At 48.2% G+C, this 27,845-nt stretch overlaps 1 protein-coding gene across 4 annotated transcripts in view; it reads left to right on the forward strand.

Moving 5' to 3' along the window:
- The window catches only part of DOP1B (DOP1 leucine zipper like protein B), a 153,623-nt gene that overhangs the window by 88,532 nt on the left and 37,246 nt on the right, over positions 1–27,845 (forward strand). For all 4 annotated transcript variants that reach the window (XM_063956539.1, XM_063956536.1, XM_063956537.1 and 1 more), the window contains exons 11-20: positions 583–702; positions 1,691–1,790; positions 2,851–3,042; positions 4,731–5,391; positions 6,381–6,646; positions 17,601–17,753; positions 20,239–20,339; positions 21,335–21,525; positions 24,032–25,631; positions 26,887–26,998. In XM_063956539.1, coding sequence (XP_063812609.1) covers positions 583–702; positions 1,691–1,790; positions 2,851–3,042; positions 4,731–5,391; positions 6,381–6,646; positions 17,601–17,753; positions 20,239–20,339; positions 21,335–21,525; positions 24,032–25,631; positions 26,887–26,998 — 3,496 coding nt within the window. The remainder of the gene's footprint in view (positions 1–582; positions 703–1,690; positions 1,791–2,850; positions 3,043–4,730; positions 5,392–6,380; positions 6,647–17,600; positions 17,754–20,238; positions 20,340–21,334; positions 21,526–24,031; positions 25,632–26,886; positions 26,999–27,845) is intronic.

The following is a 27,845-nucleotide window of genomic DNA, read 5'->3' on the forward strand; positions in this document are numbered from 1 at the left end:
GTCTCCATGCCCACAGTGGGGCTGACTCTGAGTCTCAGGCATAATGGAGGTAGTGGTGGGCAGCCTAGGAAGTCTTATTTACCATCTTATGCGAGGATGTGTCGGGCTAATGTGGGGGCTCGTCCATCTGCAAGCGGAAACCCTCGCTGCCCACTGATTTAGGCCGGCCGCTGCAGCCGTTATTATTAGTATCTGCACTTGTATAAGCCCCAGGCCAGGTGCAAGGGATCCATCAGACACAGGCTTCCCCGCGCACACACGTATAGCACAGGGCCTTAGGTACACACCCACGCCGCTCACACAAGTCAGGACGGTTCTATGTGCACACGCCCAGTTTTGTGGAAAGACAGATCCCCCCCGAGTTCTGTATGACTCGGATCAGACTGGAGATATGCAAACATACATTAGAGTATGAGCTCTATGCAAAGACTCTATGCACCACTCAGAATCTCCCCTATGGGAGTGCGATTGTGGCTGACTTGTATTAAACTCTTCATCGCCCCTGTACTGGTCTCACCAGCCACAGGCTCCTTTATCCTGTGACGTCACTGTCAGCACCATACTGTATGTCCTCTCTTCCAGTGCAATTAAAGAAAACAAAAACGCCTCTGAAATAGTGAAGACGGCCAACCTGCTGATCACGTCGCTGAGCTCGGACTTCCTGTGGGACTACATGACTCTGTGTTTCGAGCACAGCTTCAGGTGTGTAGTCTGTGGGGGAAATACATCTCGTAGTGTCTCAGAAGTCACAGTCTGGATAGCACAGGTCCCCTATGATATGCTGCTCTCCCAGCATGCAGTGCCAGCCAGAAACAGGCATATGTTGGAACACTGGAGCTTATCACCTCTGGATGACACGAAGACGTCACTTCCTACAGACTTAATCCCTTCTCTGGATGTCCAGGAATGAGGAGTATAATCCAGGATTATAGTGAAATCCTCTAAAGCTGACCTTCCCTTTATTCTATTTGGGGGTCAGATGTTGTACTAAGCCGTGGAGAGAGATAAAGTACCAGCCAGTCAGCTCCTGTCATTTTTCAAACAGAGGGCCAGATGTATTAAGCCTTAAAAAGTTATAAATATCACAGTGATAAAGTACCAGCCAATCGGCTCCTAACTGTAATTTTTCAAACACAGCCAGTGACATGGTAGTTAGGAGCTGATTGGCTGGCAGTTTATCACTGTGAAATGTATCACTTTTCAGGCTTAGTACATCTCCCCCACAGCCTTTAACATGGCAGTTGGGAGATGATTGGTTGATACTTTATCTCTCTCCAAGGCTTAGTACATCTGCCCCTACGTCTTATCTGAAACGACATAATTGGATGGTTTACACAGTTTTTATTATTGAACCCTATACAGAATGCTAAGTCATCCACCTTAACGGTATAACCTACAGTATACACGTCACACAGCTGAAGGATATACTTCAGCTGCCCCCCCCCCCCCCCCCTACCATATATATCAGCGATTGCCGTAGGTTACAGCATACACAGAATACATTTTATATTAAAGTTAAATAAAAATGGACATCTTACATTTCTTGATACACGGTTGTATTAATCATTATCAGCATACACCCGGGCTTTTGTTCCTGTCTATCGTAATTAACAATATTAAACTACATTGTGCCATCGAATAGTGACTGATACTCTCAACGTAATCAGATATTTATTTTTATCTTTCATAGGCAGGATGCGGATTCTGGTGACTGCATGTACGTAGGTAGAGGCCCCTCGGTGTCTGAGATCTGTACTCTGCTGGTTTTCCTGCTGGACGTCATCCCCCTGGTAAATACACTCGGGATCTCATTCGCTCTCTGCTCCATCCCTGCATTTATTAATGCAATAACGGGGGATTCAACACCTTCTAAAGAGGAACGGTACGGAAGTGCCCATAGCAACCAATCAGACTCTTGCTGTCATTTTTATAGAATGTTCTTGATAAAAAATAGCGAGAAGCTGATTGCTTACTATGGGCAACTTCACCATTGTTTGATACATCTCCCCCCATGAAGTAGTTGGCTTGCGCATTACCACAATATACAATAATGAGATTTGGCGACTCACATCTGGTACAAGTATATAGCCAAGGCATCTCATGTACTGTAGTCCCTACGTTCATGTTCATACTTGTGTATATTTTTAGAATCCCAACAAATGAAGAGTCACTCTTCATCTCAGTAAGGGTAGTCTTCTTGTACCTCTCCCACGGGCGGATTAGGGGGGGGCGGCAGGGGCGATCGTCCCAGGGCGCGCACACACAGAGGGCACCCACAGCGTGCGCAATGAGATGGAGCCCAGTACTGTACTCGGTGGCTTAGCTGTAGTGAATGTAGCGTCCGCCGAAGGGGTTTACACAGGTGTAGATGGAGTGTTCTATTAGTAGACCCGAGGCAGAGTGCAAAAAGTTCGGGCTGCAGGGTGAAGACGAAACAGACAGGGTTGATGCCGAGCGGTTAAGAGAACACACACACACTATCTCTCTGCCCCCACAGGGGCCCCCACAAGTTTGTTGCCATGGGGCCCATACACACCTTAATCAGTCCCTGACCTTTCCGCATTCACTCCTGCCCCGCCCCCATTTCCAACTCTCTCGTGCCCAGCTGTAGACAATATATGTTTAGTTTCATATCAGAGCGTCGTATAGATGGGAGAATGCAGGTGCTAGAAGGATGAAATCACTATCAAAGTTATACTAAGAATAAGAATCCTGATGTCAGAGTAAGACACCGTATTCATGCCTCTTCTGTCACATATGCTCCTATGTGATTGCGGTTAGTAGTGCGAGGGAAGTGTAACAGGGATGAACTAATGCTCCGTATCCTTATTATTATATATCCTATTACAGGAACTGTACTCTGAAGTGCAGACGCAGTACCTGCCCCAGATGCTGAGTTACATGGCACAGTCCACGGCTGAGAACATGGACAAGCTTAGCCTGCCGGAGCTGACCCAGGCCCTGAAGACCTGTTTCAAAGTCCTCAGCAAAGTGCAGATGCCGCCGGCTTACCTGGATATGGAGTCTCTGAGCCCAGACGGCGTATGTAGATAAATCCCTGCTGTGCTTACTGATTGCATGGTGTCCGTTCCTGCATGCAGCTATTCCGCACCTGCACGTTGTCCCTATGGAACAGCAGCTGTTGGAGAGAGACTTTTACTGCCATTAATTAATGTTACCTCTATTTGCTATTTACTATTCTGCAGAGCTGTAACATTGTGTTTCCCCTCTGTGTGATGTCAGATCATGTCATTTGCTGGTTTTGGGCCCGCAGCCTGGATTTGTGGACATTTACGTTGTATGGTAACAAAATCAGTAGAACAAGTTCTAAATGTTTTGAATTGAGCCGACAACCAGCTAAATAGGAGCTGTAGACTTTTAAAACATTGCGTTTGTTCCCTGACCCTCATATTGTCAGTAAATTTAGACATTTGTGTCTGTCAGAAAAAAATTAGCCACCGTCCTATCTCTTGCCTATCGCGTCGGTGTAGACTTGTGAACCGCTTTCTTTCTCCCTCCGTGGCTGTTACTAATTTCCCTTTTGGCTACATCTTGCTATAACATAGTATTGTGTCAGTAACATCTTCTTTCCAGCAGTAAAGCCGTTGTATATTTTTATATACAGGTTGAGTATCCGATATCCAAATATTCCGAAATACGGAATTTTTTAAGTGAGACTGAGATAGTGAAACCTTTGTTTTCTGATGGCTCAATGTACACAAACTTTGTTTAATACACAAAGTTATTAAACATATTGTATTATATGACCTTCAGGCTGTGTGTATAAGGTGTATATGGAACATAAATGCATTCTGTGCTTAGACTTGGGTCCCATCGTCATGATATCTTATTATGGTATGCAATTATTCCAAAATACAGAAAAATCCGATATCCAAAATACTTCTGATCCCAAGCATTTTGGATATCGGATACTTAACCTGTATCATCAACTTTTTACCTTTGTTGGGATGATAAAGATGAAGAGTGTGAGGATTAGATGGCACATAAAAGAGGTCATAGAGGCCTGTATACTGTTTTTATTAATTTAATTTCTTCATTCTATGTTGAATAGTCTGTGTTATCCTCGTTGCTGGCCTTTTTTTTTTCTCTCTCTCCTCCTCGTTCTCTCTTCAGCTCCCCACACTCTTTTTCTCCTCTTCTATCCCCTTCTTGCTCCATCTCCTTGTCCCCACTCATTTGTCCATTTCTTTTTCATCCACTAGGGGTCACTGGAGTACTCTTGGGATATGGACGGCTTTAGCAGAACAAAGGCACTGAATATTTAAATTTAGTAACTCTCCTCCCCTCCATATTCCCAGAGTACCTCAGTGTTTTTTCTGTGCATTTTTCCTATCAGCACTTGATTTTATTATATAGATTATCCTTAGCGTGACCTTTTTTTCTTTTCACCTTTTCAACTCTTTCTGTATGTGGCCTGTGCCTCCCTGTGTGCCTTTTTCCTTACTGCTGTACTGTTATACATTATGGGTTGTCATCATGATGTGGTGTGTAAGGAGTAAGTATGGGAAATAATAGAGGTCTGTGGAGACTGTAGAGGTGTGTTATGCTGAGACTCTATGGAAGTGACATCACTGACACTGGTGGGAGGGGTTAGAGATATACCAAGTGCCATGACATGCCGACGTGATGACATCATTTTTATCACTCTTCAGCTACAGTATATATATTTATATAGATTGCCTATACAGCATTTACTCTTATCATTGCAGAGTCCATCAAAGGAGTCACAGACAATGAAACCAAACGATGAATCTGAGACAGAGATTGGTGAAGAACCCGTTTTTCCTCCGCTGAAATCAGAAGACAGCGGAATCGGCCTCAGCGCCTCCTCCCCGGAGCTGTCTGGATATCTGCGCTTGCCCAGGGTATGCCCTGATAAGGGTGATGTCTGGAAGAAGGGGGGCAGTGTTCAGAGGACACTGCTCTGCATACAGGATCTGGTGGCCAAGTTTGCCAGCAGGCATCTATTTGGGATACAACTACAGACACAGAACAGTGGGGTTAATCCCGATGCGAATGCGCTGACCGAGCCTATAAAAAAGAAGGGGCCTTGGGAGCCAAAACAGATCACCGTGCCCCAGTTCAAGCAGATGCTGACGGATTTCTTCACTCCCAGGCCGCTGGCGTCCAAACAGAAAATCAATAAGGTAGACTATTCTCCATCCCGCACCTCCAGTAAGAAAGTAAACAAAGGCTCAGACGAGGAGTGGGACATTGACCGCTATATCCAGAACATGGGAGAGACGTCAGAAGACTGCCGGGAGGCCTTCGCTGCTGCCTGTCACTTGTTGCTGGACTGTGCCACCTTCCCTGTTTATCTGTCAGAAGAAGAGACTGAACAGTTACATTCCGTGCTATTCCAAGTGCCTGGTAAGAGGCATTCAGGCGAGGTTATTCCAAAACATGTGTGTTATCGAATCACCATTAATGGCAGTGCCTAAAACCAGCTAATGTGTCTGTATAGCACAGGTATAGTGAGAGCTGGAAGGAGGCCCCTCCCCACTCTCAGGGATAGGTATCAAACCTTGGAGAGAGATAAAGAACCAACCAATCAGCTCAAACACTGTAACTGGCAGTAAGAAGTCATTTAAATCTCTCCAAGGTTTGATGCATCTCCCCTAAACCCCCTTTTTTCTCCCAAATCCAGTGCTATATCTGGAGCCATCACCGCCCACCTGCTGCTTTGCCTCCAAGCCCCCCCACACATGTACCCACCCATGGCTCTTCACCCATGTTCCGTTCTTTGGAATCATCATTACCTGGACATGCATTTATTAACTTGATTGTGTCCTGAAATCCTTGACTAGGAATATATGAATACTCTTCAGGATTCATTAGATAGTCTATAGCTTTAAGCTTATCCCATTTATTGGAGTATTCCATGACTTCCTCTTGCGCTATCAAAGGGGTTAATTTACGAAGGGTTTTTTGTTTTGTTTTTTAGAACTGATGATGTTGCTCATAGCAACCAATCAGATTCTACTTAACATTTATCTAGCTGCTTCTAGACGATAATAGATCGAATCTGGTTGCTATTGGCAACATCACCAGTTCTAAAAAAAATCCCACCTTAGTAAATTTACCCAAAAGTGTTGCAACATTTTTGACCTTTTCCGAAAGCATGAAATAATGAGAATAACAGTAATATAAAACAAGGACAATTTTTACTGTAAGTATAAAAGGTCTGTAAAGAGAAAATATGTTGATTTAATTGTATTGACTTGCTCTGGACAGGTCGTACTAAAACCTCATTGGTTTATAATATACTAGATATGACCATTATAGAGCTATGCACAACGGCACTGGACTTTCCCAGCCTTATCTACTAACGCTCCGTCTCTGCTTTGTATCCGGGTCAGGTGACGCCAGCTTTCCTCTATGGTTCAAGTCCCTGATGACCGTTTGCTGCTGTGTGAAGGATTGTTACATTCAGAACATGGCCATTTCCACCCTTTTGGAAGTCATCAATCACTCGCAGTCCCTGTCACTGGTAATGGAAGACAGGATGAAACGCTCTAAGATGTCCGGGTACAGCGCCGTTTTCACAAAGCTGCAGATGGTGACCGTTCCGCCTGTCTCGCCGGGAGTTCTCCGGCTGATTGCTGAGAAGACGGATTTCTACCTGGTACGTCTCTAGCACTGGAGTCTCTGCCATGCTGTTATTGTACAGTAAGGACCGTCTGTAATACCGGGGTACAGTGCCTACATACACGTCTCTGATTACCTGCTGACAGCAATCACACATCATAGGCAACCGTTCAACAACTTTCCAGCATAGGAGATATCAGAAATCCTATAAACAATTTTCTCTGACGTCCTAGTGGATGCTGGGAACTCCGTAAGGACCATGGGAAATAGCGGCTCCGCAGGAGACTGGGCACAACTAAAAGAAAGCTTTTAGACTACCTGGTGTGCACTGGCTCCTCCCACTATGACCCTCCTCCAAGCCTCAGTTAGATTTCTGTGCCCGGCCGAGCTGGATGCACACTAGGGGCTCTCCTGAGCTCCTAGAAAGAAAGTTTATTTTAGGTTTTTTATTTTACAGTGAGACCTGCTGGCAACAGGCTCACTGCATCGAGGGACTAAGGGGAGAAGAAGCGAACCTACCTGCTTGCAGCTAGCTTGGGCTTCTTAGGCTACTGGACACCATTAGCTCCAGAGGGATCGACCGCATGGAACTGGCCTTGGTGTTTGTTTCCGGAGCCGCGCCGCCGTCCCCCTTACAGAGCCAGAAGCAAGAAGAGGTCCGGAAAATCGGCGGCAGAAGACATCAGTCTTCACCAAGGTAGCGCACAGCACTGCAGCTGTGCGCCATTGCTCCTCATACACACTTCACACTCCGGTCACTGAGGGTGCAGGGCGCTGGGGGGGCGCCCTGAGCAGCAATAAAAACACCTTGGCTGGCAAATATATCACAATATATAGCCCCAGAGGCTATATATGTGATAAATACCCCTGCCAGAATCCATAAAAAAGCGGGAGAAAAGTCCGCGAAAAAGGGGCGGAGCTATCACCCTCAGCACACTGGTGCCATTTTCTCTTCACAGTGCAGCTGGAAGACAGCTCCCCAGGCTCTCCCCTGTAGTTTGCAGGCTCAAAGGGTTAAAAAGAGAGGGGGGGGGGGCACTAAATTTAGGCGCAATATTGTATATACAAGCAGCTATTGGGAAAAATTCACTCAATATAGTGTTAATCCCTAAATTATATAGCGCTCTGGTGTGTGCTGGCATACTCTCTCTCTGTCTCCCCAAAGGGCTGTGTGGGGTCCTGTCCTCAGTCAGAGCATTCCCTGTGTGTGTGCGGTGTGTCGGTACGGCTGTGTCGACACGTTTGATGAGGAGGCTTATGTGGTGGCAGAGCAGATGCCGATAAATGTGATGTCGCCCCCTGTGGGGCCGACACCAGAGTGGATGGATAGGTGGAAGGTATAAACCGACAGTGTCAACTCCTTACATAAAAGGCTGGATGACGTAACAGCTGTGGGACAGCCGGCTTCTCAGCCGCGCCTGCCCAGGCGTCTCAAAAGCCATCAGGGGCTCAAAAACGCCCGCTCCCTCAGATGGCAGACACAGATGTCGACACGGAGTCTGACTCCAGTGTCGACGAGGTTGAGACATATACACAATCCACTAGGAACATCCGTTACATGATCCCGGCAATAAAAAATGTGTTACACATTTCTGACATTAACCCAAGTACCACTAAAAAAGGGTTTTATGTGTGGGGAGAAAAAGTAGGCAGTGTTTTGTTCCCCCATCAAGAGTGAATGAAGTGTGAAAAAGCGTGGGTTCCCCCGATAAGAAACTGGTAATTTCTAAAAAGTTACTGATGGCGTACCCTTTCCCGCCAGAGGATAAGTTACACTGGGAGATATCCCCTAGGGTGGATAAGGCGCTCACACGTTTGTCAAAAAAGGTGGCACTGCTGTCTTGGGATACGGCCACTTTGAAGGTACCTGCTGATAAAAAGCAGGAGGCTATCCTTAAGTCTGTATTTACACACTCGGGTACTAGACTGAGACCTGCAGATAGTGCTGCTGCAGCGTGGTCTGTGACCCTGTCAAACAGGGATACTATTTTGCGTAAGAACATATTAAAGACGTCGGCTTATATATGAGGGATGCACAGAGGGATATTTTGCCGGCTGGCATCCAGAATTAATGCAATGTCCATTCTGTCAGGAGGGTATTAGAGACCCGACACTGGACAGGTGATGCTGACTTTAAAAGGCACATAGAGCCTTATAAGGGTGAGGAATTGTTTGGGGATGGTCTCTGGGACCTCGTATCCACAGCAACAGCTGGGAAGAAAATTTTTCACCTCAGGTTTCCTCACAGCCTAAGAAAGCACTGTATTATCAGGTACGGTCCTTTCGGCTTCAGAAAAGCAAGCGGGTCAAAGGCGCTTCCTTTCTGCACAGAGACGAGGGAAGAGGGAAAAAGCTGCACCAGTCAGCCAGTTCCCAGAATCAAAATTCTTCCCCCGCTTCCTCTGAGTCCACCGCATGACGCGGGGGCTCTACAGGCGTAGCCAGTTACGGTGGGGGGCCGCCTCAAAAATTTCAGCGATCAGTGGGCTCGCTCACAGGTGGATCCCTGGATCCTTCAAGTAGTATCTCAGGGGTACAAGCTGGAATTCGAGGCGTCTCCCCCCCCGCCGTTTCCTCAAATCTGCCTTGCCGACAACTCCCTCAGGCAGGATGGCTGTGCTAGAGGCAATTCACAAGCTGTATTCCCAGCAGGTGATAGTCAAGGTGCCCCTACTTCAACAAGGACGGGGTTACTATTCCACACTGTTTGTGGTACCGAAACCGGACGGTTCGGTGAGACCCATGTTAAATTTGAAATCCTTGAACACATACATAAAAAAATTCAAGTTCAAGATGGAATCGCTCAGGGCGGTTATTGCAAGCCTGGAGGAGGGGGATTACATGGTATCCCTGAACATCAAGGATGCTTACCTACATGTCCCCATTTACCATCCTCACCAGGAGTACCTCAGATTTGTGGTACAGGATTGCCATTACCAATTCCAAACACTGCCGTTTGGACTGTCCACGGCACCGAGGGTCTTTACCAAGGTAATGGCAGAAATGATGATACTCCTTCGAAAAAAGGGAGTTTTAATTATCCCGTACTTGGACGATCTCCTTATAAAGGCGAGGTCCAAGGAGCAGTTGTTGGTCGGAGTAGCACTATCTCGGGAAGTGCTACAACAGCACGGATGGATTCTATACATTCCAAAGTCGCAGCTGGTTCCTACCACACGCCTACTGTTCCTGGGGATGGTTCTGGACACAGAACAGAAAAAAGTTTTTCTCCCGCAGGAGAAAGCCAAGGAGCTGTCATCTCTAGTCAGAGACCTCCTGAAACCAAAACAGGTATCGGTGAATAACTGCACACGAGTCCTGGGAAAAATGATAGCTTCTTACGAAGCAGAATTCCATTCGGCAGGTTCCATGCAAGAACCTTTCAGTGGGACCTCTTGGACAAGTGGTCTTGATCGCATCTTCAGATGCATCGGCTGATAACCCTGTCTCCAAGGACCAGGGTATCTCTACTGTGGTGGCTGCAGAGTGCTCATCTTCAAGAGGGCCGCAGATTCGGCATACAGGACTGGGTCCTGGTAACCACGGATGCCAGCCTTCGAGGCTGGGGGGCAGTCACACAGGGAAGAAATTTCCAAGGACTTTGGTCAAGTCAGGAGTCGTCCCTACACATAAATATTCTGGAACTGAGGGCCATTTACAATGCCCTAAGTCTGGCAAGGCCTCTGCTTCAAACCAGCCGGTACTGATCCAATCAGACAACATCACGGCAGTCGCCCATGTAAACCGACAGGGCGGCACAAGAAGCAGGATGGCGATGGCAGAAGCCACAAGGATTCTCCGATGGGCGGAAAATCACGTCTTAGCACTGTCAGCAGTGTTCATTCCGGGAGTGGTCAACTGGGGAGCAGACTTCCTCAGCAGACACGACCTACACCTGGGAGAGTGGGGACTTCATCCAGAAGTCTTCCAACTGTTGGTAAACTGTTGGGAAAGACCACAGGTGGACATGATGGCGTCCCGCCTAAACAAAAAACTAGATATTGCGCCAGGTCAAGGGACCCTCAGGCGATAGCTGTGGACGCTCTAGTGACACCGTGGGTGTACCAGTCGGTTTATGTATTCCCTCCTCTGCCTCTCATACCAAAGGTACTGAGAATAATAAGAAGACGAGGAGCAAGAACGGTACTCGTGGTTCCGGATGGGCCAAGAAGAGCTTGGTACCCAGAACTTCAAGAAATGATATCAGAGGACCCATGGCCTCTACCGCTCAGACAGGATCTGCTACAGCAGGGGCCCTGTCTGTTCCAAGACTTACCGCGGCTGCGTTTGATGGCATGGCGGTTGAATTCCGGATCCTAAAGGAAAAGGGCATTTCGGAGGAAGTCATTCCTACGCTGATAAAAGCCAGGAAAGAAGTAACCGCAAACCATTATCACCGTATTTGGCGAAAATATGTTGCGTGGTGTGAGGCCAGGAAGGCCCCAACAGAGGAATTTCAGCTGGGTCGTTTTCTGCACTTCCTACAGTCAGGAGTGACTATGGGCCTAAACTTGGGTTCCATTAAGGTCCAGATTTCGGCTCTGTCGATTTTCTTCCAGAAAGAACTGGCTTCACTGCCTGGAGTTCAGACATTTGTAAAGGGAGTGCTACATATTCAGCCCCCTTTTGTGCCTCCTGTGGCACCTTGGGATCTCAACGTGGTGTTGAGTTTCCTAAAATCACATTGGTTTGAGCCACTTAAAACTGTGGATTTGAAATATCTCACGTGGAAAGTGGTCATGTTATTGGCCTTGGCTTCGGCCAGGCGTGTGTCAGAATGGGCGGCTTTGTCATGTAAAAGCCCTTATCTGATTTTCCATATGGATAGGGCAGAATTGAGGACTCGTCCCCAGTTTCTCCCTAAGGTGGTATCAGCTTTTCACTTGAACCAACCTATTGTAGTGCCTGCGGCTACTAGGGACTTGGAAGATTCCAAGTTACTGGACGTAGTCAGGGCCTTAAAAATTTATATTTCCAGGACGGCTGGAGTCAGGAAAATTGACTCGCTTTTTATCCTGTAGGCACCCAACAAAATAGGTGCTCCTGCTTCTAAGCAGACTATTGCTCGCTGAATTTGTAGCACAATTCAGCTGGAGCATTCTGCGGCTGGATTGCCGCATCCTAAATCAGTAAAAGCCCATTCCACGAGGAAAGTGGGCTCATCTTGGGCGGCTGCCCGAGGGGTCTCGGCTTTACAACTTTGCCGAGCTGCAACTTGGTCAGGGGCAAACACGTTTGCAAAATTCTACAGATTTGATACCCTGGCTGAGGAGGACCTTGAGTTCTCTCATTCGTTGCTGCAGAGTCATCCGCACTCTCCCGCCCGTTTGGGAGCTTTGGTATAATCCCCATGGTCCTTACGGAGATCCCAGCATCCACTAGGACGTCAGAGAAAATAAGATTTTACTCACCGGTAAATCTATTTCTCGTAGTCCGTAGTGGATGCTGGGCGCCCATCCCAAGTGCGGATTGTCTGCAATACTTGTATGTAGTTATTGCCTAACTAAGGGTTATTGTTGAGCCATCTGTTGAGAGGCTCAGTTATATTTCATACTGTTAACTGGGTATAGTATCACGAGTTATACGGTGTGATTGGTGTGGCTGGTATGAGTCTTACCTGGGATTCAAAATCCTTCCTTATTGTGTCAGCTCTTCCGGGCACAGTATCCTAACTGAGGCTTGGAGGAGGGTCATAGTGGGAGGAGCCAGTGCACACCAGGTAGTCTAAAAGCTTTCTTTTAGTTGTGCCCAGTCTCCTGCAGAGCCGCTATTCCCCATGGTCCTTACGGAGTTCCCAGCATCCACTACGGACTACGAGAAATAGATTTACCGGTGAGTAAAATCTTATTGTTTCAGCTGGGGGGCCACTTAACACTTTCCAGTGAATATTCGAGGGGCGCACACTCATAATAAGCCTCTTTTTATTTATATACAGGTATTTTTCTGCTGCAACTCCAGACACTGACACCCCCCCCCCCCCGCCCCCCATATGCATATATTTAGTTATTCACATATTACTAATGAGGGCCAGAAGAAAAAAAATATATACATGTTTAAAAAAAAATATATATACATAAGAACTTTCATTGAAGTAACCACTATAAGCCAGAAATAAAAAAAAATGCTTAAAACAAAGAAACAGCGTCCAGTATATTAGCAGCTCCTTTTTTCTTTCTCTGCCCCTCCCTCCCCCCTCTTCCTTGGGCACAATTACCAGCTCCCCTCCTCCCTGGGCACAGTTACCAGCTCCCCTTACTCCCTCCCTGGGCACAGTTACCAGCTCCCCTTACTCCCTCCCTGGGCACAGTTACCAGCTCCCCTCCCTCCTCCCTGGGCACAGTTACCAGCTCCCCTCCCTCTTCCCCTGGGCACAGTTACCAGTTCCCCTCCCTCTTCCCCTGGGCATAGTTACCAGCTCCAATCCCCTCTTCCCCTGGGCACAGTGACCAGCTCCCCTCCCTCCTCCCTGGGCACAGTGACCAGCTCCCCTCCCTCCTCCCTGGGCACAGTTACCAGCTCCCCTCCCTCCCTCCTTGAGCACAATTACCAGCTCCCCTCCCTCCCTCCTTGAGCACAGTTACCAGCTCCCCTCCCTCCCTCCCTGGACACAGTTACCAGCTCCCCTCCCTCCTTCCTTGGGCACAGCTACCAGCTCCCCTCCCTCCTTCCTTGGGCACAGCTACCAGCTCCCCTCCCTCCCTCCTTGGACACAGTTTTCCAGCTCACCTTCCTCCCTCCTTGGGCACAGCTACCAGCTCCCCTCCCTTCTTCCTTGGGCACAGCTACCAGCTCCCCTTCCTCCCTCTTTGGGCACAGCTACCAGCTCTCTTCCTCCCTCCTTGGGCACGGTTACCAGCTCCCCTCCCTCCTTCCTTGGGCACGGTTACCAGCTCCCCTCCCTCCTTCCTTGGGCACAGCTGCCAGCTCTCCTCCCTCCCTGGACACAGCAGCTCCCCTCCCTCCCTCCTTGGGCACAGTTACCAGCTCCCCACCCTCCCTCCCTCCTTGAGCACAATTACCAGCTCCCCTCCCTCCCTCCTTGAGCACAGTTACCAGCTCCCCACCCTCCCTCCCTCCCTGGACACAGTTACCAGCTCCCCTCCCTCCTTCCTTGGGCACAGCTACCAGCTCCCCTCCCTCCTTCCCTGGACACAGTTTTCCAGCTCACCTTCCTCCCTCCTTGGGCACAGCTACCAGCTCCCCTCCCTTCTTCCTTGGGCACAGCTACCAGCTCCCCTTCCTCCCTCTTTGGGCACAGCTACCAGCTCTCTTCCTCCCTCCTTGGGCACGGTTACCAGCTCCCCTCCCTCCTTCCCTGGACACAGTTTTCCAGCTCACCTTCCTCCCTCCTTGGGCACAGCTACCAGCTCCCCTCCCTTCTTCCTTGGGCACAGCTACCAGCTCCCCTTCCTCCCTCCTTGGGCACAGCTACCAGCTCCCCTCCCTCCTTCCTTGGGCACAGCTACCAGCTCCCCTCCCTCCTTCCTTGGGCACAGCTACCAGCTCCCCTTCCTCCCTCTTTGGGCACAGCTACCAGCTCCCCTTCCTCCCTCCTTGGGCACATCTACCAGCTCCCCTCCCTCCCTCCCTCCCTGGACACAGTTACCAGCTCACCTTCCTCCCTCCTTGGGCACGGTTACCAGCTCCCCTCCCTCCTTCCTTGGGCACAGCTACCAGCTCTCCTCTCTCCCTGGACACAGCAGCTCCCCTCCCTCCCTCCTTGGGCACAGTTACCAGCTCCCCACCCTCCCTCCCTCCTTGAGCACAATTACCAGCTCCCCTCCCTCCCTCCTTGGGCACAGTTACCAGCTCCCCACCCTCCCTCCCTCCCTGGACACAGTTACCAGCTCCCCTCCCTCCCTCCCTGGACACAGTTACCAGCTCCCCTCCCTCCCTCCCTGGACACAGTTACCAGCTCCCCTCCCTCCTTCCTTGGGCACAGCTACCAGCTCCCCTCCCTCCTTCCTTGGGCACAGCTACCAGCTCCCCTTCCTCCCTCCTTGGGCACAGCTACCAGCTCCCCTTCCTCCCTCATTGGGCACAGCTACCAGCTCCCCTTCCTCCCTCCTTGGGCACAGCTACCAGCTCCCCTTCCTCCCTCCTTGGGCACAGTTACCAGCTCCCCTCCCTCCCTCGACACAGCAGCTCCACTCCCTCCCTCCCTCCCTCCTTGAGCACAGTTACCAGCTCCCCTCCCTCCTTGAGCACAGCTCCCCTCCCTCCCTGGGCACAGTTACCAGCTCCCCTCCCTCCGTCCTTGGGCACAGCTACCAGCTCCCCTTCCTCCCTCCTTGGGCACAGTTCATATTGAAGAGACTGTGGCCCAGTGCACCGTCGTCTACATGAGAGATGGCAAGTAACATTCACTTTAGCAGTTTCTAAACGGATTCTCAACTATTGCAAAATATACAATGACCCAGCTTCAGTCCCATAACATATACTGTCACTGTGATGCATCACTAACTGTAAACAGTAATGACCTGACGCAGAATTGGACTGCGCGCATGTAATATGTGTATAGTTGGGTATATGTTGTAGTATGCATCTTGCGGTGCACCCATCCGCTACCTGTATGCATATCCGGTCAAATGGTTGTAGTTACCATGTTGACTTTCATAACGTCAACATCACACTGTCATGCACTATTGTCGGCATCCTCAGAATGTTGACATGGTCACAATGTCAGCATCTGAAATGTCAACATTCTCAGAATGCTTATTGTTAAGGTTAGGCTGTGAGGGGAGGTTAGGGTTAGGCTGCGAGGGGAGGTTAGGGTTAGGCTGCGAGTCGAGGTTAGGGTTAGGCTGCGAGGGGAGGTTAGGGTTAGGCTGCGAGGGGAGGTTAGGGTTAGGCTGCGAGAGGAGGTTAGGGTTAGGCTGCGAGGGGAGGTTAGGGTTAGGCTGCGAGGGGAGGTTAGGGTTAGGCTGCGAGTCGAGGTTAGGGTTAGGCTGCGAGGGGAGGTTAGGGTTAGGCTGCGAGGGGAGGTTAGGGTTAGGCTGCGAGGGGAGGTGCGAGGAGAGGTTAGGGTTAGGCTGCGAGGGGAGGTTAGGGTTAGGCTGCGAGGGGAGGTTAGGGTTAGGCTGCGAGGGGAGGTTAGGGTTAGGCTGCGAGTCGAGGTTAGGGTTAGGCTGCGAGGGGAGGTTAGGGTTAGGCTGCGAGGGGAGGTTAGGGTTAGGCTGCGAGGGGAGTTTAGAGTTAGGCTGCGAGGGGAGTTTAGGGTTAGGCTGCGAGGGGAGGTTAGGGTTAGGCTGCGAGGGGAGGGGAGGTTAGGGTTAGGCTGTGAGGCGAGGTTAGGATTAGGCTGCGAGGAGAGGTTAGGCTGCTGGGGTAAGTTAAAGTTAGGCTACAGGGGGAGAATAGGGTTAGATGATAAGCGGAGGTTAGTGTCAGGCTACAAGGGGAGATTAGGGTTAGGCTGCAGGGGGTGGTTAGGCTTAGGCTGCAGGGGGAGAATAGGGTTAGACGATAAAGGGAGGTTAGTGTTAGAGTAGTGTTAGGCTGCAGGGGGAGGTTATGGTTGGCTATAAGGGGAAAATAGGGTAAGACGATAAGGGGAGGTTAGGGTTAGGCTGCAAGGGGGGATGAGGGTTAGGTTGTGGGGGAGGTTAGGGTTAGGCTGCGAGAGGGGGTGTGTTAGAGTTAGGCTGTGAGGGGGAGTTAGGCTGGGGGGAGGTTATGGTTAGGCTATAAGGGGAGGTTCTGGTTAGGCTATAAGGGGAGGTTACTGTTAAACTAATGGGAGGTTAAGGTTAGGCTGCAGGGAGAGGTTAGGGTTAGACTATAATAGGGTTAGACGATAAAGGGAGGTTAGGGTTAGGCTATAAGAGGAGAATAGGGTTAGACTGTAGGGGGAGGTTAGGGTTAGGCTATAAGAGGAGAATAGGGTTAGACTGTAGGGGGAGGTTAGGGTTAGGCTATAAGAGGAGAATAGGGTTAGACTGTAGGGGGAGGTTAGGGTTAGGCTATAAGAGGAGAATAGGGTTAGACTGTAGGGGGAGGTTAGGGTTAGGCTGCAAGGGGAGAATAGGGTAAGACGATAAGGGGAGCGTAGGGTTAGGCTGCAAGGGGGGAGGTGTTAGAATTATGCTGTGAGGGGGGGTTTAGGGTTAGGCTGCGGGGGATGGGGTGTTATAGTTAGGCTGTGAGGGAGGAGTTAGGCTGTGGGGGAGGGGGTGTTAGGGTTTGGCTGCGAGGGTGGGTTTAGGGCTAGATTGTGGGGGTGTAAGGGTTAGGCACTAGGGCAGGGTTAGGGGAAGGTATTAGGGATAGGAGTAAAATAACGAAACGCCACTCTGTCAGACATCTGTGCCAGAACTACTGGTTACATGTACCATGGGTCCTGGAATATGGGTCCTCCCCAGGTAAGAGACCACTGGGCCGACATGTTATCCGTGCAGACACAGTGAATGTCGTCATTCTCGTGTCAACAACAACATGTGTCCACATACTACGCCCCTGTACGCTCAGTTTCCTGCTAGTCATTATCAGTGCGCGCTTGAACCATCGGTGTAATAATGACGTATTTACTGTTACGCACGACTCTGCTGGGCCCACAGTTTCCATGACACACCCTGACTACTCTGCTTGTGCGAGATCCCAGGCGTTAGGGTTGTGAAATGCGTGTGACACAGCATCGCCCGTGCATGCGTGCCCTCATTTCCAGAGCATGGCTGTCCGAGCACACGCAAGGTACACTTCGCATTCCCCAGAACGTATGTTCTATCACTCATCCTCCTGCCTGTGTAACGTCGTCATTCCCCTGTGATGGTGAACATCCATGTGCCCTCTGTGTCTTCAATCAACATTGACGTGGAATAACAAACATTTACTCCTCTTCTTTCCTGCTGCAGGGATGTGAATGTAAAGTAATAATACAAATTTCCCCAGACACTGTAACATGGGAGTAATCTTACTCTAATAATAGATGGCAGTGAGCATTTATGAATGGCTCGGAGCAGTAATTATAATGTATTACACTTCTCTCCCGGCAGAGGGTGGCCCATGTGCTGTGGAACCAGCTGAACATGGAGACAAGAGAGCACCATATAACCTGCGTGGAACTCTTTTACAGGCTGCACTGCCTGGCTCCCTCCGCCAATATCTGCGAGGAGATCATCTGCCAGACTCTGCTGGACAACGACAAGGTAAGCCGGGTATACACCGGACAGATCAGAGGAACCGTACACAGCTGGGTATACACCGGATAGATCAGAGGAACCGTACACAGCTGGGTATACACCGGATAGATCAGAGGAACCGTACACAGCTGGGTATACACCGGACAGATCAGAGGAACCGTACACAGCTGGGTATACACCGGATAGATCAGAGGAACCGTACACAGCTGGGTATACACCGGACAGATCAGAGGAACCGTACACAGCTGGGTATACACCGGATAGATCAGAGGAACCGTACACAGCTGGGTATACACCGGACAGATCAGAGGAACCGTATGCAGTTCTTATTTTTTCCATATATGAACAACAACTTCCTGATGGTTTGAATATTTGGGGTTCTGCGCAAGTGCAGAACGGGTCTTGCGATGTCGCTCGCAGCCCCCTCTCAGCTGCAGCATGATTGACATTTTTCAGCATTTGGGGGGCGGAGCAGTGGCAGCACCCAGCACTGTTCTTCAAGACGGGGTTGTCGGAGCAGGCTTGTCCGGAGTAATAAACTTCAGCTTATGCAGTATGGATGATGCCTAAAACCATCGTGAATCATGACTAATGGTGATGCAAGGCTGCGTCCTCAGACAAAGCACTCAGATCTTGCAAATGCAAACAGTAGGCATCTGCGTCCTGCACGCTGTGTCCTGCACTCGTCCTCTTACAGCCTGTCTCTTACAGCCTGTCTCTTACAGCCTGTCTCTTACAGTGTGTACATACGGTGAGATTTTAGCTTGCAATTTTGACTATATAGTCAAAATCGCAAGGAAAGTTGGTGCAGATCGCAAGGTGAAAGTCACCTAGCGATCCTGATGCGCGGTCGGTATTGCAAGCCTAGATAGACTGTGCAGGCATGTCAATTTTGACTATCTAGTATAAAAGTATAGGGGGTAATTCCAAGTTGATCGCAGCAGGAATTTTGTTAGCAGTTGGGCAAAACCATGTGCACTGCAGGGGAGGCAGATATAACATGTGCAGAGAGAGTTAGATTTGGGTGGGTTATTTTGTTTCTGTGCAGGATAAATACTGGCTGCTTTATTTTTACACTGCAAATCAGATTGCAGATTGAACACACCCCACTTGGAATTACCCCCAAAATATAGTCAAAATTGGCACTTAGCCAAAATTGCACATAGTCAGTATCGCAAGCACAGTCATCTAGGCTTGCGCTACCGACCACAGTCCCTATCGCATAGTGAGAATCGGGCATAGCCGAAATCTCACCATGTGTACACACCTTTATAGTCTGTCCCTTACAGTCTGTCTCTGGGCGGGATGTACTAAAGCTAAAATGCGGTAAAACCCCGAAAACGGGGGTTTTACCGCATCTTCAAATTTACTGAGACCCTACCGGCGCGTTTTTGCCGCCCAGGGTATCGCCATCTTTGGATGGCGATACCTATAGAAGCCTATGGGCTTCTTATCGCCGACCTCCGCAACCTGCCACCTCTGCCGGCCCTGCCGCTGACACCGACACCCCCCCCGGCTTACCTTCCTACAGGCTGCCCTGGACCCGGAAGGTAATCTCCTCCTCCCCCTAGCAACGCAGCCGGAGGTCTTTCCGGCTGTAGGGGTGAGGAGGAGGCGCCGGGGGCAGCCTGCTGCTGCTTCCCGGCGTCTAGCCAGTGTAAAGATCCCGGGGAGATGACGGAGACCCCCTGGCAGACCACCTAACAGGTATCGCGGGGGGCCTCCGTCACCGCATCGCGATATTGATCGCATATGTTAGTACATATGCGATCAACATCGCTGCGGTAAGCGCCGAGGGGCGGCGATGTATCTTAATACATCCCGCCCACAGTCTGTCTCCTCCTGCATTTGAATTTCAATCACACGTAATAGTACAACCGCTTTCTTGCAGCTGTGCAGTTCCTTACAAATACCCCTGTGCAATAATCTGACCGACCAGCCGAGAATTGGCTAATAGTCACGATTATTGCACGGTGCAAACTCTGCGTAGGACGTGTGTCCTCCTGTAACATGTCTGTCACTGTGGAAGGACTTTGGATATGGGGGCAGGATGTATTAAGCCTGGAGAAGTGATAAAGCATTGATAAGTGCAAGGTGATAACGCACCAGCCAATCAGCTCCAATATGTAAATTGACAGGAGCTGATTGGCTGGTGAATTATCACCTTGCACTTATCGCTGCTTTATCACTTCTCTGGGCTTAATACATCTGCCTGATGATGCAGTATCTCAAGTTCTGTGTAGCTCCCCTCTGACATGAGTGTTTGCATAGTACATGTGCTGTATCTTTCATTACTTACCCCTTGTTGCACAAATTTGGAAATTTATATTGAGACGTAAAGTGGAAATCAGATTTCGCCGTCTGTAGCCGCTATAGTCATTAACCTTGTTGAGCCATTGGACAACATGTGGGTGACGAATCATTGGACAACATGTGGGTGACGAATGAGGCCGTCGGGTCACAGCGCTGTGTTTTCTCTCACGTCTTGTAGGTGATCAGGCTGGAGGCTCTGTTCCGCTTCTCGGTGATTTGGCATCTGACAAGAGAGATACAAGGCAGCCGCGTCACGTCCCATAACCGATCCTTCGATAGGTGACGTTCTTCTACTTAATCTAAGATTACCTCTTGTCCAAACTATTGCTCTGTTTAACAATATATGTGTTTTAAGGGTGTAATTATTTTGGAAATGTCTATAGAGGCACTGGGGTATATTTACTAAAGGTCGATTTTCAACGATTTTTATCAGTTACAAAGTGACTACAATCACTCTAAGGGCTTAATTCAGATCTGATCGCTGGGCTGCTAATTTTGCCGTCCTGCGTTCAGATAGTCGCCGCCCAAGGGGAGTGTAAATTCGCCACGTGCAAATCCGTTCACACCTCACTCACCAGTGAAAGTTTTTACCACTGTGTGCAGGACTTACTCCTACAGTGTGATGAGAACAGGCTGATCGGGGCCGGAGCTGACGTCACACACCCTCCCTGAAAACGCTTGGGAACGCCTGCGTTTTCCCTGACACTCCCTGAAAACGGTCAGTTACCACCCACAAACGCCCGCTTCCTGTCAATCCAATGACTGTGCGGTTTAAATTTTTCGCACCAACCTGTTGCTGACCGGCGACGCCTGTTGTTTGGCGACATGCTTGCACATTGCGCTGCATGCGCAGTCTATCGATAATCGCCCGCTTTGCGAAAACACACCGCAGCGATCAGGTATAAATCGGGCCCTAAACCAAAAAAGTTAGCAGTTGGGCAAAACAATGCTGCACTGCAGGTGGGGCAGATGTAACATGTGCAGAGAGAGTTACATTTGGGTGGGGTGTGTTCAAACAAATCTAAATTGCAGTGTAGAAATAAAGCAGCCAGTATTTACCCTGCAACAATATAACCCACTCAAATCTGACTCTCTCTGCACATGTTATATCTGCCCCACCTGCAGTGCACATGGTTTTGCCCAATTGCTAACTTTTTTGGTTTCCTAACAAACTTGAATAACCCCCTAAATCGATTGTGTTTCAGCGATGAGAACGGCTTCCTCCGCTGTCCAGGCATCACTGTATTCCTATACTAACCTATCCCTGTATGCAGGTCCCTATTTGTGGTGCTGGACAGCTTGAACTGCACTGACGGGGCTATCGGTGCGGCCGCTCAGGGCTGGCTGGTGCGTGCGCTCTCCTTAAATGACGTCGCCCGGATACTGGAACCTGTGCTATTGCTTCTGCTCCATCCGAAGACTCAGAGAACGTCCATTCACTGCATTAAACAGAAGAACTCCTCAGGTACAACACAATCCTACCAGTTACTGTATTACACTTCACAGCAATATTTGGGCAATAATTAAGGCTTATTAAATTAATGTCAGATTTGTAGTGGATTGCACAGATTTCTTTCGTTTATACCGTTTTGTAACTCTCTGTGTTGTCTCATTATGCTGGATGCAGATTTTGCATTGTTCTTTAATTACTGTGTGTTTCTGTCCATACTTTCCCCCAGTCCATGAGACACCAGAAAAGTAATAAGTAGAAACTTCTCATTTACAGTTTACGCATAAGTGTTATCGTTCGCTCACTATTTGATCCTGTCGACCTTAAGCACTGTTTACCTTTTACATGTCAACCTATTAACCGTGTCGACCTTTCTTAACGGTCGACCTAATGCATGTCGACTATATGGGGCCGACCTATTGACTGTCGACCTATCATCCGGAACCCATACAAACAGGTAGAAGAGGAAAAGCATGGAAGAGTGTGCATGCTACTTACCATCCATGTGTTTTTCTCTAGAGCACCCGCATACAGGTGGCCTGCGTATTGTAGGGATCAGCCTCGTGTGGTTACCAGAGGGGGTGGCTAGTGCAGAGGTTAGAGTTTAGGGGCTGTTTCTGAGCTGGGGGTGCAGCAAAAAATTGTAATTTCCTGTGTACCTTGGTTATACCATGCTGCGCTGCAGGTGGGGCAGATGTAAGATGTGCAGAGAGCTTTATATGTGGGAGGGGCTATATCCCCAACTCCAGCGCAGGCCCATAATCTCTCTACATCACCCAGGGAATAACCGCTGAGCAACACTGGCTAATTTGTGTTTATATGATCAACACACTTTAAAGACAAGTGTTTGGAGATTATCAGAACTTCAGATATTAGAGGTAAGTTATGACCAAGTTTCTCTGTAACTACAGGATTTATATACAGGATGCCTAAAGCAAAATGGGTCACCTTGTGTCGAGAAAACAATGCATGGTGTCATACTGTAAGTGGTATCTGGACCGGACTCTAGGTCGGCACCCATTGGTCAACAGTGGATAGGTCAACACTAGAAATAGGTCGGCATGAACAATGTTGACATGAAAAAAAGATCGACATGCGTTTTGTAAGGTTGTTTTTTTTTTTTTTTTGGGGGGGGGCTTTTTCATACTTTACGATCCACGTGTACTACGATTGGGAACGGTAACCTTGCCCGCGGTGCAATAATTGGGGTTCCCGGTCACTTGACGGAGAAAACGACACCAAAAGAACTCATGTCAACCTTTTTTCATGTCGATCTTGTTCATGTCGACATAATGGCAGTGTCGACCTATTTCTAGTGTCAACCTACCCACTGTCAACCAATGGGTGTCGACTTAATGGGTGTCAACCTACTTGGTGTCGACCTTGAGTCCCATACCCATCATGAGTGAAGTGCAGTGGTGCACACAGACCTGGGGCAAGATTTACTAAGCGTCAGGTTTCCCGGGGTTTTCAAACAGTCTGGATAGCCATAGTACAGCATTTACTAAAGGTCGGTTTGAGCTTCTGAAGAGAACCCCCTGATCCCCGTCAGTTTGAGAAGCCAAATCTGTGATCCAAAGAACTTTTATACCTTCAACTGACCATTAAGCCTAGGCTGGCGGTGAAAGAAAACAGCGTGAGGTTCCCATGATTTTTCACTAACATGCACTAGGCTCGATTTGCCAGGCCTGGTAGACCTGTAGAGGGGAGTCCCACAATGTGGGGGATACCCGTCCATCATTTCACAAGCCTTAGGCCAGTGGCACTCCCCCAAAAAGTGTGAGCTCCCTACTGGATTACTATTAACCATTTATTAACCCCACTCTCATCCCAGGGCTGCTGGCATGGGGTTAATAAATTGTTAATTGTAGTATTAATATTTTGCTTTACTGGTGCACTACAGGTTCCAGCAAGCCCAGTCACATCCAATTTTAAGGGCTGCCAGAGCATGCTGCCACTTGGAGTACCACATGTACCAGCATGTGCTTGTAGGCAGAGCCCACTTGCACCTGTAAAGGAAATATTAAAATAAAGACAGGACACAGACAGTGAATTAGAAAACATCTTTATTGAACCCCCCCTCGTTTGTCCATTTATTACAAAATCCTAGGGATTGGTCCTCTTTGGTTCATGTAGGCATCCGTTGGAACTTGACAAAACAAAATCGCCGCCACCATTTTTCCCTCCGGGAGCCGATTCGAATGAGAGGTCACTCACGGACACACTCATAGGAAAGAGTGGAGCCTCTCTGACTGATGAGAACCAGGGGAGCTGCCATGCTCTGAACAATCAGAGTGGCTCCATTCATTCCTATTGGAATGACTGGGAGTGACGGGACAGCCTCTTGGGTTTTTACATAGACTATAAAAGGAAAGTAAAACAATTTGAATTTGTCAAGCAGTGAGTAAGCTGTAGAGAACATTACTGTGGTCTTTAGGCATCTGCACAGCAGAGTCCTGTTCTGTACTAACAATACTGTATGCAAAAAATGCTCCTATACTTTTTTCTCTTTCATGTGTAGAAGAAATCAGCTACTGGTGCAGGAGGACGAGATCTTCTTTGAAAGACACTGTAGGAAGTCACGAGTTTCCGGAGAATAATTCTGATGACAATCACCAACCCTTTAACACCGTTGACAGAGAAGCCATCTGGGCTGAAGTGGAGAAAGATCCTGAGAAGATGAAAAATGAGTTGACCAATCATCATGCTTCAGATAATATAGAACCACCGTTTGGTCAGGACAGTGACCAAGAGGACAGTGAACACACAGAGTCTGCGGACACCAGCGTTGGCCAGAGTGCCAGTGAGAACACGTCTTCATTCAATCCCAGCTCCGTGGAATCTAGTAATGAGCAACACTGGACCAACAGTGACAACATTGACGGGCAAGAGTCCTCCAAGCCTTCTTGTCAGCCGAACATGTCATGCATGGACGTGCCCAGACCAAGTGTGGTGTTAAATTTGGTACGTACTGAGTCTAATGTTACGCAGACCTCAGAGTCGCTGTCTAGCGACGATGAAGCAGATCTGGAACTTCAGGCTATTAGAAGCACCAAGCTTCTGAAGCAGCAAAAAGAGAAAGAGGAGATGATTGAGGCACTGTTCAAGCACATCCTACTATACCTTCAACCCTACGATTCCAAGAGGGTATTGTACGCATTCTCTGTGCTGGAAGCTGTTCTGAAGACCAACCCTAAGGAGTTTATTGAAGCGGTTGCCAGCACCAGTATGGACACCAGCTCCACTGCACACCTCAACCTAATATACAACCTTCTTGCTCGCCACCAGGAGGCCCTTGTTGGTCAGAGCTTCTATGGGAAGCTTCAAACACAGTCACCATCAATGTGTCCTCATTCTCTCTTGATTGAACTTTTGACCTATCTGTGTTTGAGTTTTTTGCGTTCTTACTACCCTTGCTACCTGAAGGTGAGTTACAAGGATGTGCTCGGCAACCGAGATGTCCAAGTGAAAAGTGTGGAGGTCCTCATCAGGATGATGTCTCAGCTGGCAGCCACTGCCAAGAACTCAGACGGCAAAAACGTCAACTTCATACACAGCTTGCTGGAGAGATGCAAGGTTCAAGAGTTTGTTCTCCTGTCGTTGTCCGCTTCCATGTACACGAGTCAGAAGAAGTATGAACAGGTGTCGCTAGGTGGCAACAGAGACATGGCTGATGAAGGATTGTTCGAAGAGAGTATCATTAATTTTGGCCAAGACCAGATTTGGAGTGAGCATCCCCTTCAGATAGAACTGCTGAAGCTTCTGCAGATTTTGATTGTTTTGGAACATCACTTGCGGCAGCTGCAGGAAGACCATGACTCCCCGGTGGACCTCTCGAAGGAATGGCATCGGGGAGTCAACTTCCAGCAGTCTATAAATGCCATGCAGTATGTGCAGTCACATGCAATAACATCGCAGGGATTGTTCGTCTCTGCTGTGGTGAGGGCCCTGCGCCCGGAGTATGGCTACGGAATGCACCCGCCCTGGGTTGCCCTGGTCACATCCTCTTTGCCTTATTTTGGAAAGTCTTTGGGTTTGACTGTAGCACCGTTTGTTGCTCAGATCTGTAAGAACTTAGATGAACTTGTGAAGCAGTATGAAAACGAATCGGTAAAAATAAGGTACGGAAATAAATGAATATTAAAATATTTCTTTTAATGCTACAATTATATCATATACAACAAATAGTGCTACGATGGAAGAGAAAGTCCTATTGTTGTTATTTTATGTCTTCATTACTTTCAATTGAACAGCCGATATATCATGGACACGTCGGCAGGTGTGTACCAGCCAATCACAGACAAATCACAACGTCCTTGCCGCACAGCCGATGGCCGATATATCTGCAGATATATATCGGTGCATTGTACTTGCTGCAGAGGTTACCAGTGATGACATCACACCTGGGCGGGAACATGTAAATGTCTGCCCAATTGTGACGTAAGGCACGACACTTCGGGACGAGGATTGGTAAGGGAGCATGCACTTACTGATCGTCAGTTTGGATAGGGGAAGTGATTTACCTCACACATTGTAACTGTTGTAGTGCACCCAAGATGGCTGCCTCGCCTGGTACACACGTGGGTGAGAAGAAAAATACTTGGAATTGATGGCTATGTCGGGGTACTGCTTCTGTTTTTAGTACGTTGCAACGTCTTCATTTTGGGTCATCGCTTTTAGATATTGCCTATTCCACCCAGGGTAACCCATGTATCATGCCCAAAATGGCTGCCTCACCTGGTACCTTTCATGTGTGGGTTATGTAACCTGCACAATATATTACACAAAATGGCTGCACCAATGCTGCATTAAGCTCATTGTGCCTGTTATGTTATGTTATATAGGCCTGATTCATGTTTGTAAGCAAACAATAGTACACAACTGGGCAAAACCATTTTTAACTGCAGGCGGGGCAGATGTAAGATGTGCAGAGAGAGTTAGATTAGGTGGGTTATACTGTATGTTTTCTGTATAGGCTTAAGTACTGTCTGCTTTTGCTGATAGCCCACAAATGCTAGACTGCTTTATTTTTACACTGCAATATAGATTTCAGTTTGAACCCACCCCATCCAAATCTCTCTCTCTCTGCACATGTTACATCTGCCCCCCACCTGCAGTGCAACATGGTTTTGCCCATTTGTGTGCTTTTTTTGTTTTGCCTACAAACATGAATCAGGCTTTACAGTATGTTCACTGTTTTTCATTTTTTGGGGGGTTTATTGCGTGCTGTAGCACTAAACCTCTCTGCTAGGTTTTTGTTGCTTGGAAAGCGACTTTGAGTCCTGCTGGAGGAAAGCACTATATAAATAAAATTATTTATTATTTGTGTGTTTATCAATTGAGTATCAGAATCTCAATAATTTGCTTTACCAACAGCACAGCTTGCAAACGGGAGAACATTTCCCCAGATTACCCGCTCACATTGCTGGAGGGTCTCACCACTATTGGCCATTTTTGCCTTTTGGATCATTCAGCGCAAACAAAGAAGGTATTTTTAGATTATTTCCTTTACAGTGAGTGTGTGTATGTGTTCGGGGGTGGGGGGGGGGGGGCCTGGACTGCATACCCTAATTTTAAACATAAGAGGTGCTACTATGCTGAGACTTGTCGTGTCATGTAGGAAAAAAGGAAAATGCTAGTGCCTGTTTGGCCAAAAATACGGGCCCACCTACCACGTCATTGTAATCGCATGAGGTGGGTCCATCCAGTTCTTACCTTTCATAGTTCCTATTCTAATATGTAAACAGCAAATGCAAGGATCTCAACTAATAAAAAAACACCTACGGGTAGGTGGGTGAGGTGCTAGTCCATGCAGAAGGAGTCTCCACCTTCCAGTGTACATGCATACACAATTACAGAGTAAATACAGCATTGCCTTGTATCTTATGCCACCCATCTGATGGTACATACATCCCAAAGTTCAATTCCTGATAAAATACTGTATTTCGTTTATTAAAAAAGTTAGTAGAACCAGTTTTTAACATTATAATATATCAGTAAGTTTTGATTTACTGAGCTGAACAATTTAACTTAATAATTTAACCAAAATAATGAAATACGCACAACATTATCTTTCACTTTTCTACAGCAGGTTTTCATATTAAAAAGGAGGGGTTACTAACAGTGGGTAGAGGGGTCGAATCTGAATCGTATGCAAAAGTGCATACAGCAGGGTCTTTTGGTGATTGCCTATCTGTGAGTTTTTGCTAATGTGCTAGGACTGATATACCCACTTTTAGCGTCCATGCGTGCTGTAATACAGATTGGTACGTCCTTATACGCCTCCATTGGTCGCACCACATAAACTTGCATCGGCCCCGTGGAAGGTGCAGTCT

This window comes from Pseudophryne corroboree, chromosome 2 (genome assembly GCF_028390025.1).
Source record: "Pseudophryne corroboree isolate aPseCor3 chromosome 2, aPseCor3.hap2, whole genome shotgun sequence".
Lineage (NCBI taxonomy): Eukaryota > Metazoa > Chordata > Amphibia > Anura > Myobatrachidae > Pseudophryne > Pseudophryne corroboree.